Source organism: Echinococcus granulosus, assembly GCF_000524195.1.
Source record: "Echinococcus granulosus chromosome Unknown EG_S00001, whole genome shotgun sequence".
Taxonomy (NCBI): Eukaryota; Metazoa; Platyhelminthes; class Cestoda; order Cyclophyllidea; family Taeniidae; genus Echinococcus; species Echinococcus granulosus.
Genome location: NW_020170381.1, coordinates 3,055,029 through 3,069,821, shown reverse-complemented (window position 1 = coordinate 3,069,821; position 14,793 = coordinate 3,055,029). Strand labels below are relative to the sequence as shown.

Here is a 14,793-nt window from a genome sequence, read left to right as displayed (position 1 = left end):
TGTGACAGTATAATTACGTCTCAAAATAACAAAAACCTCCCAGCTAGGGTCTCATATTCACTCAAGGGTAAACCGATAGTGTTATTCTGAAGGGAACAACCATCCACTAGTTGTATACGCAACGTCTTCACCACGCTTGATGTGCTACCAAGTAGGTGCACCAGCCATTGCATGCATGAGTGTTAAGAAGCCTGAGCAATCACAGAAGGAGAAATTCAGCTAAGAATGGAGTAATTTTTACTACTTTCGCAGCCAGTAATCAGAAAGTGCAGTCAACTGGAATGTGATTCAAACTAACAGAACGCATCAGAGCAGTGATAACACATTGTTACCATATTCTGAGTTACAGCGAAATCGACGATTTATACAGATATATCGAAGGATTATAACTTTAAAGTTTCATAATTGAACATTTCTCAGCCGAATATCTCAAGCTCATTCGCTGTGGACCCACATAAGAGAGCACAGAATTGGTGGGCAGGACCAGCATACTTCGATTAGCCATACGTGGTGTTACGTGCAGTCGAGACCTTAATGGTAGTGAAAACATGGCTGCCTTAGGCGACCAATCAGGACTCGAAGAGGTGTGCGCATGCAACCCAGTCGCGGTAATAAGCGCACGTGGTAGCAAGCTAACATTAACCTTGAAGGTGATTGGTCTACGCTAGACAAGTGGTGACTGCCAATGAACGCGAAGCTAGCAAATAACGTGTGCAGGGATCGCAGATTCTGTCGGGCCGTGAAGTTGGCTAATCCTTTTCACTGATCAGTGGTGGAGAGAATTCACCCGTTCCCGCGCTCACGTCCGCACGCACACGCCTCCACACCCAATGTCGAAGAAGACTGTTGACGTGCCAGCAGGCCTGCGTGAAATACTTCAGGATTTCACAGTTGCTGTTTTGCGCAACCGGCCATCGAATATTATAAATTTTGCAGCGGAATATTTTGAAATGAAAAAAAACCAACAGAAGGAAAACGAAGATGCCGAAAGCGAGGAGGAGATTATGGCACCTCCAATTCGAGCTAGGCGTCGTCAAGGCGTTGCAGCAGAGAGCTATGATCCGGAAAAGGAAGACAAATTTGAAAAGGTCGTTTATGAGAAAACAGACGAACAACGACAAAGACTGGCCAATGCGACCAAGGGAATTCTGCTTTTTAGGTGCCTCGATGAGGATCAAATGCGGGATGTCATTGATGCCATGTTTGAAAGGAAGGTGGACGTTGGGGAAAAGGTCATTACTCTGGGCGAAGATGGTGACAACTTCTACGTGATCGAAAAAGGAGTTTATGACATTATTGTGAAAGTGGATGGTGTTGAGAAAAAAGTTGGACAATACGATAACAATGGATCTTTTGGTGAACTTGCGCTTATGTATAACACGCCGCGAGCAGCTACAATTCAAGCCACCACTCCTGGGATTTTGTGGGCAATGACTCGGGAAGTATTTAGGAGTATCGTATTAAAGAGTGCTTTCAAAAAGAGGCAAATGTACGAGGAGCTACTTAACCAGGTGCCCATTCTTCAGAGCCTCAGTGCCTACGAACGAATGAGCATTGCCGACGCTCTCCACACGCAAATTTATGAGGGTGGCACAAAGATCATTAGTCAGGGACAGGAAGGTGATGAAATGTACTTCGTTGAGGATGGTGAAGTTCGAATAACCATGAAAAAGTCAGGGTCAGATGAGGAAACTGAACTCACTCGCATCAAGAAGGGAGGTTACTTTGGTGAGCTTGCTCTGCTGACCAAACACCCTCGCGCCGCCTCTGCCTATGCAGTTACCCGAACAAAGTTGGCTCTTCTCGATGTAGGCAGTTTTGAGCGTCTCCTTGGACCTTGCCTCGATATTCTTCGGCGCAACATTGACAACTATGAGAATCAGTTGAAGTCTGTTTTCGGCAGTCTAGACAATGTACCCGAGTTGCGTCATTAGGGAACAGTGTGTTCCATCTACTCCTCGTTATTCCTCTTTCTTGTTACTCCTCCTCGTCTTATCCGCTTCCATGTTGTATTTACACAAGTAATCCGTGCTTACAAACCTCAAAATATTCATAGCCCTCACCGTCATCAGTAAAACTCCTTACGTAGTCACAGGCTTATCCTCTCATTTACCTCAGACGAATGCTGACTGCAAGATGCATTTTTCTGGGTACATTCGTGCGTTCCTTGGAGTGTAGCATTCTTCATGCCAATAAAACACCATTTTGTTTTCCGCGTGTCATAGTTAAACACAACCGAATGCATCCATCCTACTCCCTCCCAATCCCGAAGCTGCATTACTTGCAGGTCGGCCTTCGTAGGGGTGTGGTATCCGTCTACGTAATCGCTGTCTGGACGCGCTACGATCCTAAGCAAACAAAAATGCAACGGCAATCACCGAACGGCGCAACTCTGTGGGACTGCTTTGTTACTGCAATCTCAAAGGTATGTCTCCAAGTTTAAGTTTTCTTCCCACCTATGTTAGTCAAACACATGACGTTGCTCACTTTGTTTTTCCTACCCTACTCTCTTCCAATTCCCACAATTATCCTCGTGATAATGCATTAAAAATCACAGCTATTTTTCCACCGCCTTTCAAACCGACAAATAGTGATTCCCAGCTCTTCATTTTCTTAGATCTACTCTCCTTCCTTTCCTCTCTGTGTGTGGTTCCGTCACTTATGCATTAACTCATACCACTTCATGCATATAAACGAGCTCATTCGTATGCAGTTATTCATATCTCATGTTTGTTTATAAAGCGACTGAAAATTTGCCAATCAAAATAATTGTCTTTAAATCACTAGTTATGGTTAAGGGATGAAAAGGTGTAATGGAACAAAGGCACAAATAACATGGATAAGAGACAAAATCTTCCGGGGACCTCAGTATTGGCAGCCGAAATCCCTCTGTATAGCACTACACGTGACAGAAAAATCGATGCTTCCATTTTTAGATCATCTTTACAGGCTGTGGAATAGGTGGGGCAGTTTTGGGATTGAGCCGTTTGCCTTGGCATGTTACCATTTATCTGTGCGCACGCGTCGTCGACACCATCGAATGCGTGGTGTGGTGCTTCATAAGAGGTCGAGGTCTCGCAGACCATTGTGCTACCTGTTGATACCAACTTATGAAAATCACTAAATTCATACTGTGATGTGTTATTTTATGGTCATTGCACTTTTTTTCCTTACCGATTTGAATTATTATTGTGCACTTTTGGGTGCGTGCCCAATCAACTGTGGACCCAACAGCTGACCCGTTGTTTGAATGACGCCTGTGCGTACTTGCTTATGCTTGTATACCAGTGATTACTTTGTGGTGGGGAACAAAAAGCGCTCAATCTTTGTAAAATTTAGACACAAATCCCACTGTGGCAAGGGCCATTGCTAAGCGTTTTGAGTGTATTTTGCATTCAAGGTGAGCAATATTTGAGAAAATGGAATATTTCCAACCCTTACAGTTGTTAAGCCTACAAGAGCCAAACAGTTCCATTGAAATGTAAACATGGTTGTCAGATTAAGTCTAGCGACAATTCGGAGACTACATGAGCGAGTAAATCCATATCGTCGTGTTCCGGGCACAAAGATAAATAATATAGGGAATTATTAAGCGCGTAGTCTTTTATCTGTCATTGGCAAAAGTGGGCCCTTTAGTTTCCTTAATAGCATCATGAAATTAAATCAGTCAATGTACTAAAAAAGGTTGATAGTCGGACATGTCTACCAGTTATGCTTGATTAAAATAATTTCCAAGGCTATCGGAACTGTAAAGGTACAACTGATACTCTTTTGGCACTGGCATCCCAAGCATATCTGACTAGTCTATTCCCTCTAGGTAAACGACATTTTCAACTAGTAGTTGTAATTTCGCAACATTATTCTTTGTATCGTAAACGTGAAAACGATGCGCATCTATGACCTCCATCGTGCTCAGTTCTCCGGGACTTATTTCTCGCTCAGGTGAATCAGTGTTCTTACAAAATGAACAGACCAGCAAAATTTCATAAAAATGTGGCTTGTTCTGTTAGCTCGCGTGCTGTGAACTTTTTATTCAGTGGGGTGGTTAAAATATACCTTTGGCTACCACTATCGGTTCCATATGAAGGCAGCATTGGTGATAGCATTTGGACGTGCTGATCTGTCCAACCAGAACTGACATTTTGTTGGCACATGCGGCCACTGTGACCTTAGTATCGGTTAAACGAATGTTCACACACGAAAAGACAAAAAGTCGCAATCCGTTTACGTAAGAGCTCTATCTGAGCTAAGACCCGCCATCCCTAAGAACTAAAAGTCATGCAAGGAAGCTATTTCTGATTACAATTCAAAATGTGGCTTTCTATGGGAAGAACGAAGGGGAAATCCTACCCGCGTGGAGTTAATAATGGCAGAGACACTTGCAAATATGTTGTCTATCGATGGAGCCAAGTGATTTGAGCACTGATTTTAGTCGTCGGACCTTTATTTTTTCTACAAGCAAGCACAGAAACTAATGTGCCACAAAAAACCCCCACTCTTAATGGTAGCTGCAAGGTTAGACCATCTTTCCTTTGCTTGAGAAGAAACCAGTTGTATTTTAACGATTTTACCCACAAGTGCCAATCACAATAGAGGACCATATAAATTTTTTGTCGCCACTCCACAGGAGGCAGTGAAGGAGGGCGTCTGTAAATAAGACACGTGTAGGCGCCCTGACAGGTGGAGGATGTTTCATTGAAGGCTAACGAGTGCGAGAGCAAGCGCATGCACACGCCTTCTCGCAACACATTATTCCATGGGTGGTGCCTTTCACCAAAACAATATGGGTGGCGGAAAAAAAGAAGCCGATGCGTGGTGGTAAATGCATTTGTGAATAAAAAGTCACCAAGTTACGCTTGATCACCATCGGAGAGGTTTAGGAAATTCTTGAGTTTAATATTTGTCTCTTAGCTACTTTACTGATTGAAGTTTCGCAACAAATATCCGTTATGATCTTTACCAAAATACATATACATGAAACTATTTTGCTGGAATTGTGCTTAGTGAAGTGGTCTTTGTTATGAGGAGGCCGTTGCAACTGTACAAGGTTTTCGCAGATGGAAAGTGGAAATTGATCGAAAAGGTTGAAGTGACATCTAATTGTAAGTTTTGTTACACAGTGTGTTAGAATTAAGGCAGTAGGGTAACCTAATTAACTGCTGTAACTGTAGCAAAATGCGTAGCACACACCCTCCCTTGATAATATGTGTACAGGCAGGTAAAATGAGCTACCGGATCACGTGGTGCCACCGTTAGCGCATTAGTAAAATGAAGCGGATTTTCTCACGGCACACCATCACCTACACCAGCATTTCTGCTATTCCCTTTCTCGAGAAGATGCGCAACTGAGGCCTTAATTGCTGGTGCCTCAAGTGATTTGACCGGAAAACTGGCATATGCTTACACTTGCGTGCCCGCAGACACGGTGGTCCATTTCTGATGTAAACTGCGGAGATTAGCTATTAGGCGCTAGCTGGAAGTTGTCGTGCACAATCAGGCGCTCAACACAGAATTGATGAGGGCGATGGTATGAAGCATATTTCAAGTGATTTGGAAAATACACGTCACAATCCCGAAAAGAGGCACATGTATGTGCCCAGCCAAGGATGGTGCGCGTGTGGTAGGCGGCATTGAAGTCTGTGCACCCAATCCTTCGCTCCTATCAATCAACTGGTTGCCCATGCAGTGGGCCTGACAGTGAAGCATAACACCATACGTGTTGGGTGGGGAAAAAGCGGTGCCCACCCCAAAGACATACAATTTTGATAAAAAAAAACAGAGTAGAGTACAGTTAATACCACTATTTACACCTATAAAGCGCAAAATATCTGCTTGTGTGGACTCGGTGATTTTTGCCTCCTTGTGAGAACCTGCACCTGCAGCCCGATCTAGACTTATGACCTTTAGTGACGGTTTGTTGATAAATATTTTTTACGGGTTATTTAGTAAAAAACCAAAATAGTTCAGTGATTTCATTATATGGCAATTTATGACAAATCTGCTACAGCTTCGTGATTATCCCTCTTCTTAATTAAGATAGTCGTGCAGACTGACACAAGGACTTATGATCATAAACAAGTTCAAGATCACAAATGAGGGAAAATGAAAGCCAAAAGGCGTTAAGTTTCTCTTCCTAACCTAGGCTAAATGAACAGGAATGATGTGATTGAGATTTGAGGACAGGCTTGTGTGCCAGTGACGTGGGTACTTGCAAACACAACAACATCCAGGGTCGGTTGCGAACACTCAGTGACACAAGCACAGCTGGCCCCACCACACTTTGAACATACAAACACACTCGCAACATTTATGATTAACGGGGTAAATAGTGCAATATGGTGTAAGTTTTGCACACAACCTATCCGTGACATCTTGTACTGAATAAGGGCAATCCTGTTACCGAAACTCGATTGTCCTCAACCCCGTTGGAATTAACACTTCAAAAAAAGTGGGGTCGACAGACACATTTTTACTCAGATCAATACAACACGATTTGGTCTTCTGACAAGCATGGCTTAATTGTTCATCAAACATGAAACCGTGCACCTGGTTTGACTTAGAATCGGAGCCCCCAAATCGGGATAAAATGTTTTATAATAGATATATGATAGGCGTTTCTTTGAACCTAAACTGCGTAGAAGACACTTAAAAACGTAAATGGTGCAGGAAAGCGCACTTATTGTTTTGAGCACAGTAGAGAGCAGCAACAGTAAGGGCGGTCGGGAATGAGCAAGACACCACACACGAAGGGCTTTTGCGTGGCTTCGCACATAGGCAGAGTGGTAAGGCTGATAAAGGTACGACATTGTAGGTGATGAAGTGTGGGGTGTAGAGGGGAAATTGTGCATTAAAAATCATGCAAACTACATCCACGGTTTTGCCAGGTGCACACCCGACCGGACCAGCAGGCAAGTTGAAACTAGTTGGGCTTCAAACACAAAACATTATACCTAAATCTTTTTCCATTCTCTTCGTTTCCAACCCAACAAGCTTACTTGACCCTCACGTTGTCACGGTAATAAATATTCGTGCATCACGGGAACCTGAGATAGCTGATACCTTTCGGTAGGTAGTTTAGACCGATTATAATGGATAAAGTACCATTAGAATGCCCCAGGAGTCGTTGTCATCCAAGAAGAGGTAACTGTCTTGGTTTTGTAATAACTTACTCCCCTCTACGGCTGAGCTGTTGTAGCCAAAGTAATGACACTCGCTTCTACCGGGCATCAGGAGCTATCAGCAGAGAAAGTAAAAGTAATTTAAGCACAAATTAGTGCGAGGAAGAAGCACAGCGTTTATTTAAAGTGATAATGTGCAAAGTCCGGTGAAAGCGATTTTCCTATTTATTTAGAAGAGTTAGGGACAACAAACAAAATATTCCTTCGCTCTCTAAATGTCACAGTCAAGCTAATGCGAATGACAAGCTCACTCAGAGGTAATTATTCATGACATTAAACTAGCAGCGCAGTAAAGAAATTTGGCTCCACAATGGCGACAATTTTCCGGTGCTTTTACAACCACTTCGGAAAAATCAGGGCGACTATCTGGGCATGGAAAATTAGATCAAGTAAAAGGTAAATGGTAAGATATTTTATCAATCACAGGCAACGGATTCCGCATGTACCCACGAAAGTTTACGTCATAAAGGCAAAGATATTTTCATTACTAAACTTCAATGCAAACCCAGCAGAACCGCGCTTGATATCGTGCATAAAACAGTCGCGTTTTCCACTGGACGAATAATTCTACTTTGATGGGCATCTGCGTAGTCTACTATGGGCGGGGACTACAGACTACCTGCGGAAAATCTCAGTCCAAAGAATGGATAGGCAATGAAATGAATATTGAAGTTTTTTGGACATTTTCCTCCTTTTTATTAAACATCTCATATTAATTAGCCATTTACCATAAGTAAAGAACAAATTTAACTTTGTTCATTATATATATATATATATGGGAAATATGCAGCTCACCGAGACTTTCCTGAAGAAAGAAGACGTAATACTGGGGCAGAATATATATGCTCGACACACAGAAGGGCATGGAGCTACTGACACGGCCCAAAAGCCAGCCCACCCGATGATGATACAATGGTGGAGCCCCTAAGTGGCTCCTTAAGCAAATAACCAAAGTATTACATAGCCTCTCGCCTTTTTTGAGCGTTGTCCCCCACCCACTTTTTGGTCAACCTTCCGCGTCAGCTATCGCAACATAATCAGTGCTCTAAGAGTAACACTTACGAGCCAGCCGTACCTGTCATCGAATTTCAATGTATCTAAGGTGATACTTGACTGAAATGTTACCGATCCCTCTTGCCAATTCTACTGCAAATGGAGTTTCATCCTGTACGGGAACTATAATGGGGGACGAGGGAGTGGGTTGGTTGTTCATCTCCGGTCGTAGGAACAAAGGACGAGATGTAACATTGCTCCGTAAGGTGGAGTTTGGCGTTTAATCCCCCTTGTAACAGTGTTCTCACTTCAGAGCTGCCCAGCCATACCTATCTGGATTCTATATTGCTAGTTGAGAAGTGGGAGGGGAATCGCGTGTTCACAGATTTGATATTTCCACACGAATACAGTAGGCAGCTCCGCAAAGAACTAGTTTAGATGGTTCACGGCTGGTTTCATTTCAAATGCTAATATCTCTCCTGCAAAACAAGGGACTGGGGTGGTTGCCATAGATAGACGGCATCTTCGGTTCTTCTGTCATGGATCCTCATCGATTCTTTCATCCCCAGCAATATGCACTTCTTCCGCCCCGCTAAGGTTTATCATCTATCAATGAAAATCAAGACAGATGGCCTTTAGGATGGAATTAGCTTTCTGCTGCCACTACAGCGGCACCTCGAGACTTCTCTGAAGACGAAGAGGATCGTAGTACTAGGGCAGGATATGTTTTCACGGCCTAGAGAAGGGTTTGGATGCTACTGGCATGGCCCGAGGGTCAGCCCGCCTAGTAAACATACAATAACGGTGCCCCCAAATGGCCCGTCGCCAAAACCGTGATTTACACAAACATCCAGCTCATTACAAATATACTGAATATCAATTTAGGAAGCGTTATTAGAGGAGTTCAAACGTTTGGTGAGACTTTATCATAGAAAAAAGAAACTTACAACAAAAAGTGAATCCAGAGGTTCATATTAAGCAAGTGCTAATCTCTTCAAATTGGCTTTCAGACGCCTTTAGGTTACTGCGTATTGAAATAAAACTGTTGTAAGCATTGAGGAACACTTACACTATCTAAAGCCTTAAAATTTATATATTAAAATTTTAGTACATACGTTTAAGGTTAGACTAATAAAGAGGAGAATAAATAACTACTTTTTGCTTTGTTAGATACTTAAAGTAGCACTACGTGAATTGAAGCTGCCCAAATGAGGCTCCTAGGCTTTCTGCGGAAGTTGAACCAGAGGTCAAAAATTGTTATATGCATCTTGATAGTGTCATGGCGTTAGCCACTTCAAGCTACACCTACGCGACAAAACAGTTTGCAATCGTATCCACTCTAATAATTGGAGCAATTGACATTTCTCCCCACTCTCTATTTTTATGGAGCTTATGCCTATCCTCTTACCCTTTTTGCCGCTTTTGCCGTAGGCCAACGTATATAAACAGTAATTTAGAACGATAAACCAACCTGAAAGGTCATTTTGACCCATTTAATGTCTGGGGATGCATAAAATTCGGGCAAATATACGGAAGGTATTGGACACTCTGGGTAGTGCATTCGAGTTGAGTCATCTTAGGCAACTTTATAACTAAATTTCCATTGAAACCAACTATTTATGACCATATCCTTTGCAAAGAGGGTAGCCTAAAATAGAGTTTTTCTTGGTCTATTGTTCATGAGTCTATATTGAGGCAGCTAACAACCCTACCTTCCCCAAAGGGATAAAATGGTGTTAGGGGTGAGAGGAGAATACCCAGCCTACATCCTCACCTATCAGCTGATGGAATGGATTGAAAGGTAGTCGTAATCTCGATGTAACCACCGGATGCCAAAAAAACTGACATTAAACATACACGTCACTACTATACACCGTGAATGCAGAGAATAGGGTGTTAAAGGAGGCCAGCGGAAGGCTATAAGGAGATCTCATTTTCTTGGAAAACGAAATTGATCTAGCAATCGGTGTTTTAAGTCATCTAAATTATTCCTTTGAGGCAATCTGACAACATAGCACAATCTTAAAACAAAAACTTCCCTTACGACACTTCACGTTTTTCAGCAATGCATTAATTTTGGAGATAATTGAAAATGTAGGGAATGGAATAATATGACATGAAAGAATTTCTCTCTTTCTGCCTTGTAGGTACTGCTATCCACTTGAAGGTTCAAGCAAAAGTTTGAGCCATACTAACCTCCTCTGAGCGTGGGAGATTAATCAACCTTTACATAATCTATAAAATTGGGCTGCTTGCTTTGTCACTTAAGCTAAATTGCCAAATTTAATCAAGTTTTGGAATGGTGTTGTTGCTTGAAAATATTTCTCCCTAAATGGAGCATTTTTAAAGAGCAACTTTCTCAATGTATTAATCTGAAATCGCTCCCTCAAAATACCATTTAGTTTCGGCAGATTTAGCGGTTTTCTAAAGGTCAGTTAAAAAATTATGCAAAGGGGAGTGAAGGTGACCTGGAAGCCCGGGGGTAGGCCAGTTTTCGTCCTTTCGTTGGGTTGACAGGTCTCATGCCCAAAAATGTAACCGAAAACGAAGTTAGACAATTTATCTGCAATTGACAAATACAGCTTTCAGATCTCGATTAACCCAATTTTGCAACTTATTTAGAACTGAATCTTCCATATGGCAAGTAGATTGGTTTCTTTTCAGAACGGAAGTGGCTTTAAACATTAATTAGATGGAACTCAGTTTTTACCTATTTCCTCTCCTTCGATAATAAACAAGGCAAACGGATAAGGAATTCGTATATATTACGATAATTTATGAATGCTTCAAAAAAACTTTTTACGATAGGCTTCTGGAAAGGCATTCGGTTAAATATTTTCGTAGGACTTCCTATTCGCAGGAAGGATGGAGAGTACAGAACCAAAAAAACAAATATTCTAATGGAACAGTGTGTTTTAAACCGTTTTTGATTCGCGCTAAAACACCCCTTGTATTCTAACGAATGCATTACTTTTCTCATATTCTATGAAAGTCTGTATATCTGTACGTATGGAAATAATTATCATATAATACAAATGAAAATGCTCAGTTGTACTTCTTTCAAAGCAGTATATTGTGAGCTTTCCCATATCACGGTCTGATGGAGAAGGCTCTCGAAACTTCCAGCTATGTACAGAAAACGAAAACGGATCATTTAGTGTCAACTGTGCTTGACCTTGACTCACGGTTGCATATTAGAGGGACAAAAAGGGCACCCCGTGATCTCGAGACCTCAGCTCAAAAGCACTCTCACCTAAGGTAGAGTAGGGCTAATTACGCTTTTCGATCTAATCTTTGTGTGTACACTAACAAAGCACTCCAACAGACAAAGGCATGAATGTTTAAACACCACAATGGACTGCTAAAGGTCAAGTGAACATGACGCCTATGGAAACACCGAAATGTGCATACAGCTTGTAAAAAACTGCGGGGAAGTCGTATTATCAGCCATTATTTGTTTTAGAACAATGCGTACTTTTCCTCAAGTTTCGGATTTCTTAGAAACCGAATGGGATGCTTTAATCTTAGTTATTCTAGCTGACTACTTCTATTTCTAGACACTGCTTCGGGGTCTCGGAATAGTACCTGGCACCAAATTCATCTTACTTTCAGGCTTGTGCGAGGGCAGATTTCCCGGTGAATGATGGTTACACGAGGGGAGAGGGGATTAGACACCAAAGGGAGCGTAGCAAGTCTGATCGTGTGTGGATGCGTGGGCTTGGATTCTGCCAGGATGACTTCGTGGGTGTGTGTACGAAGGCTTGTGGCTCCGTGGCCACTTACGTACGTGATGAAACCCTTTCCCCCAAATCTGGTTTCATTTTCAATGAGAATATTGAGAGAATATTGTCTTGCACTATTTTAAGGTAAAAAAAGGGAGAAGTGGACTTACTATGTGAAAACTTCTCTAATTGCCCAATACGCTTTCAAGCACGCAATATTTGTGTTAAATCCGAACTAATAAGCTTTTATCCCGAATTTTGACCCACAAGAAAAGAGTAATTCTCTGACATAAAATTGCAGATTTAGTATGAAAAAGGTAATGGCGGGAGTTACTGGAAGTAAATAAAACTTTTTATTCAGTTCACTTTATATGCGTGTGCAGTTCCTGCTGAACTGAATTTCGTAAATAGACATAGATCACGTTTGATTTGTTTCCAGCTTCATACAGATTCACTTTCTGCAGCGTAAACGATTCAACTTAGCCATTTGGAAACAAAGTTGCTAACATCGAATTGGCAAGATGTTGTGCAGTGCTTTAATTGTCGGTCTAACTCTCGGTATTGGTAACGAGCCAATTAGGGGCTGCGCCTTGTAGCTCCGCCAGGCAGCCGGGCCTCCAGCCCATGCCAGTAGCCACAAGTCCTACTGCACGACAACAATACATATTCTGACAAAGTATTAGACCTTCTCTTGTCTTCAGAGAAGTCTAGGGGCGCTACAAATGCCATGGTTAGGTAGATAAACACAAAGCTAAGTCAGCCCATATTTCACCCTTTCGAAAAATCCATGTTATTTTTGAATTTAGGCGTCAAATAAAAATTGTTCTAGGAATCTTTTGAAGACCGCCAAAGATAAGCCACATCAATAGGTTCACATAAAATTGTACGAATTTAGGTAGAACTTGGAAGACGCAAAGCAGAATAGCAAAAATATTGTGAGTAAAAATTCACTTTAAAACAATCCATTCGCTAAGTGCTTTTGAAATAGCGGAGAAGATGCTGATCTGAACTTTCAAGCATGGCTTGATTAATTCTTCTAATTTAAGAGTTCCGCAGTGCCATAGTGGACAAATGCCTAAAATAACTTCAGCATCATCACTTTTTCTAGGTCCTTTGGCGTATAATTACCAGCGACTCTATTCCTACCTTGAATGGACGGTAATCCAGTGCTTAGGAAAGGAGCTGCGGCTTGCAGCACTTTAGCCCAGTTTTGCAGTTAAGTCGCTCCTCCCACCCACGTGAAGCCGTTACACTTTAAAAACTACTTGATCTAGACTCAAAATGAACAACAATTAACGAGAAGAATAAAGCGAATGTATCAATGCATTTACATAGGTTATTCACACCACACAAATCAACCACCCAACGCAGGTTTGGCGTTAATAATGACCCCATCCCTAGAGTGTGGTTCTGTTGAGGCAAGATGGAAATTAGTGATGCCACCTGATTTATATGAAGTACATTAAAAATTTCCATGTTGTTGAGACTTTTGGAATGTAAATAACGGTGAAAGTTCACCTACTTTTTTGTAAAACACCCACAATGTTTTGTTCTTTGATAACACAGAAATCATAATAAGCAATTGCATTGTGGCTTCCCATTTCACAAAGAAAATAAAACACGGGCCGATGTCGCTATAGAAACAGCAAGACCGCAAATCAGCTATTGTTTCAATGACCTCTTAATTAGGAAAACGATAGGGACTGTAAGTTTTATTTTAATATACTCAAACCTCAAGCAAGAAGCAAACATATCCCAAAATCCTGCCTTAAGTACAAAAAGTGCATTAGGATTCGGCTTTTTGGTCATGCACGAACAGTAGGAGCACTGCGACGATAGGCTGAGATGGGGGCAAGGCGCCGTGATCGCCTAAGCTTATGCTAAAAGTAGGCCAATTTTCATTGGAGAGAGTTGAAGGTCTGAATATGCGGCTGCAATTTAATACATTTTGGTGAACCGGGTGCCATGAGTTCTGAAGTCTCACTGCCAATAAAAGAGTACACATAAATACGACGGATGGTATTGTAACTTTTCTCGAAGTAGGCGCCTCTATATTGTCAACGCACCTCCTGCACAAAATACACTAGCTGAAATCTTTTAAATCCAAAGATATTTACTTTAAGAATAAAAACGTCTGATAAGACCAATAATTTCTTTCAAAACCTGGTGGACAAAATAAATGAATTTACCTTGCAAAGATCTTGAGACAATGGACCAGATTTGCCTGTAGCAATACGTGGCGCAGTGCGACCATCACTGCCACCTAGTACAAAGTAGGGCTTATACAAATCGGAACATAAGTACCCTGTAGCTATCCGAGACCTCCCTGAAGACGAAAGAAGGCATAATACTAAGGCGGAATATATAATCGGAAGCCAACTCACCCCTCAAAGATGCGATGGCGGAGCACCTAATTGTTCCCTTTGCCAAAACTGCGAGTTAAACACAAACAACAGACGTATTACAATTTGGAAGTGTTAAGTCTGTTGAGCTTAAAATTCTAACAGTTTTCGGGTACATTTTCTACGTAGGCTTGTAATCACGTCATCATTAGCCAAGCTCCAAGTTTTAAGAGCAGCTTAGAACCATACATTGCTTCAACATTTGTGACCATCAGGAGCAAAAGTTGGTCGTTAACACTACAAAATCCAGTGTAAACTAAGCAAGTCACGTAGCAAATAGAAGGCATGGTTTTTAAAAATCCCACATCTAGCCTGGGTCAATGTTAGTCAAGAGTACTTTTGTTATTAAAAACATTTTATTCAATCTTGAAAGATTAGAGAAGTTATCTAAAATTGAGGACAGAATGTTGATTGTATGCAAATGGAAATGGAAAAAACAAAACCATAGCTACGACTAATAGATACAATTAGACTTATACAAACGCCTAATTTGCATGG

The 14,793-nt window shown here is 41.6% G+C and overlaps 2 protein-coding genes across 2 annotated transcripts; one reads left to right on the top strand and one right to left on the bottom strand. All coding sequences in view use genetic code 11, as the record gives it.

Annotated features, from left to right (window-relative positions):
• Positions 1 to 830: 830 nt before the first annotated feature.
• Positions 831 to 1,934, top strand: EGR_00342 (cAMP-dependent protein kinase type II regulatory subunit; the record flags this gene model as incomplete). The annotated part of the gene is made up of 1 exon (XM_024489591.1): positions 831 to 1,934. One exon carries the CDS (start codon positions 831 to 833, stop codon positions 1,932 to 1,934), a length of 1,104 nt encoding a protein of 367 aa, XP_024356269.1.
• Positions 1,935 to 4,876: 2,942 nt separating this feature from the next.
• On the bottom strand, positions 4,877 to 13,702 carry EGR_00341 (hypothetical protein; the record flags this gene model as incomplete). Its single annotated transcript, XM_024489590.1, has 7 exons — positions 4,877 to 5,096; positions 7,798 to 7,928; positions 11,132 to 11,297; positions 11,955 to 12,027; positions 13,159 to 13,379; positions 13,412 to 13,486; positions 13,626 to 13,702. 7 exons carry the CDS (start codon positions 13,700 to 13,702, stop codon positions 4,877 to 4,879), a joined length of 963 nt encoding a protein of 320 aa, XP_024356268.1.
• Positions 13,703 to 14,793: the final 1,091 nt, after the last annotated feature.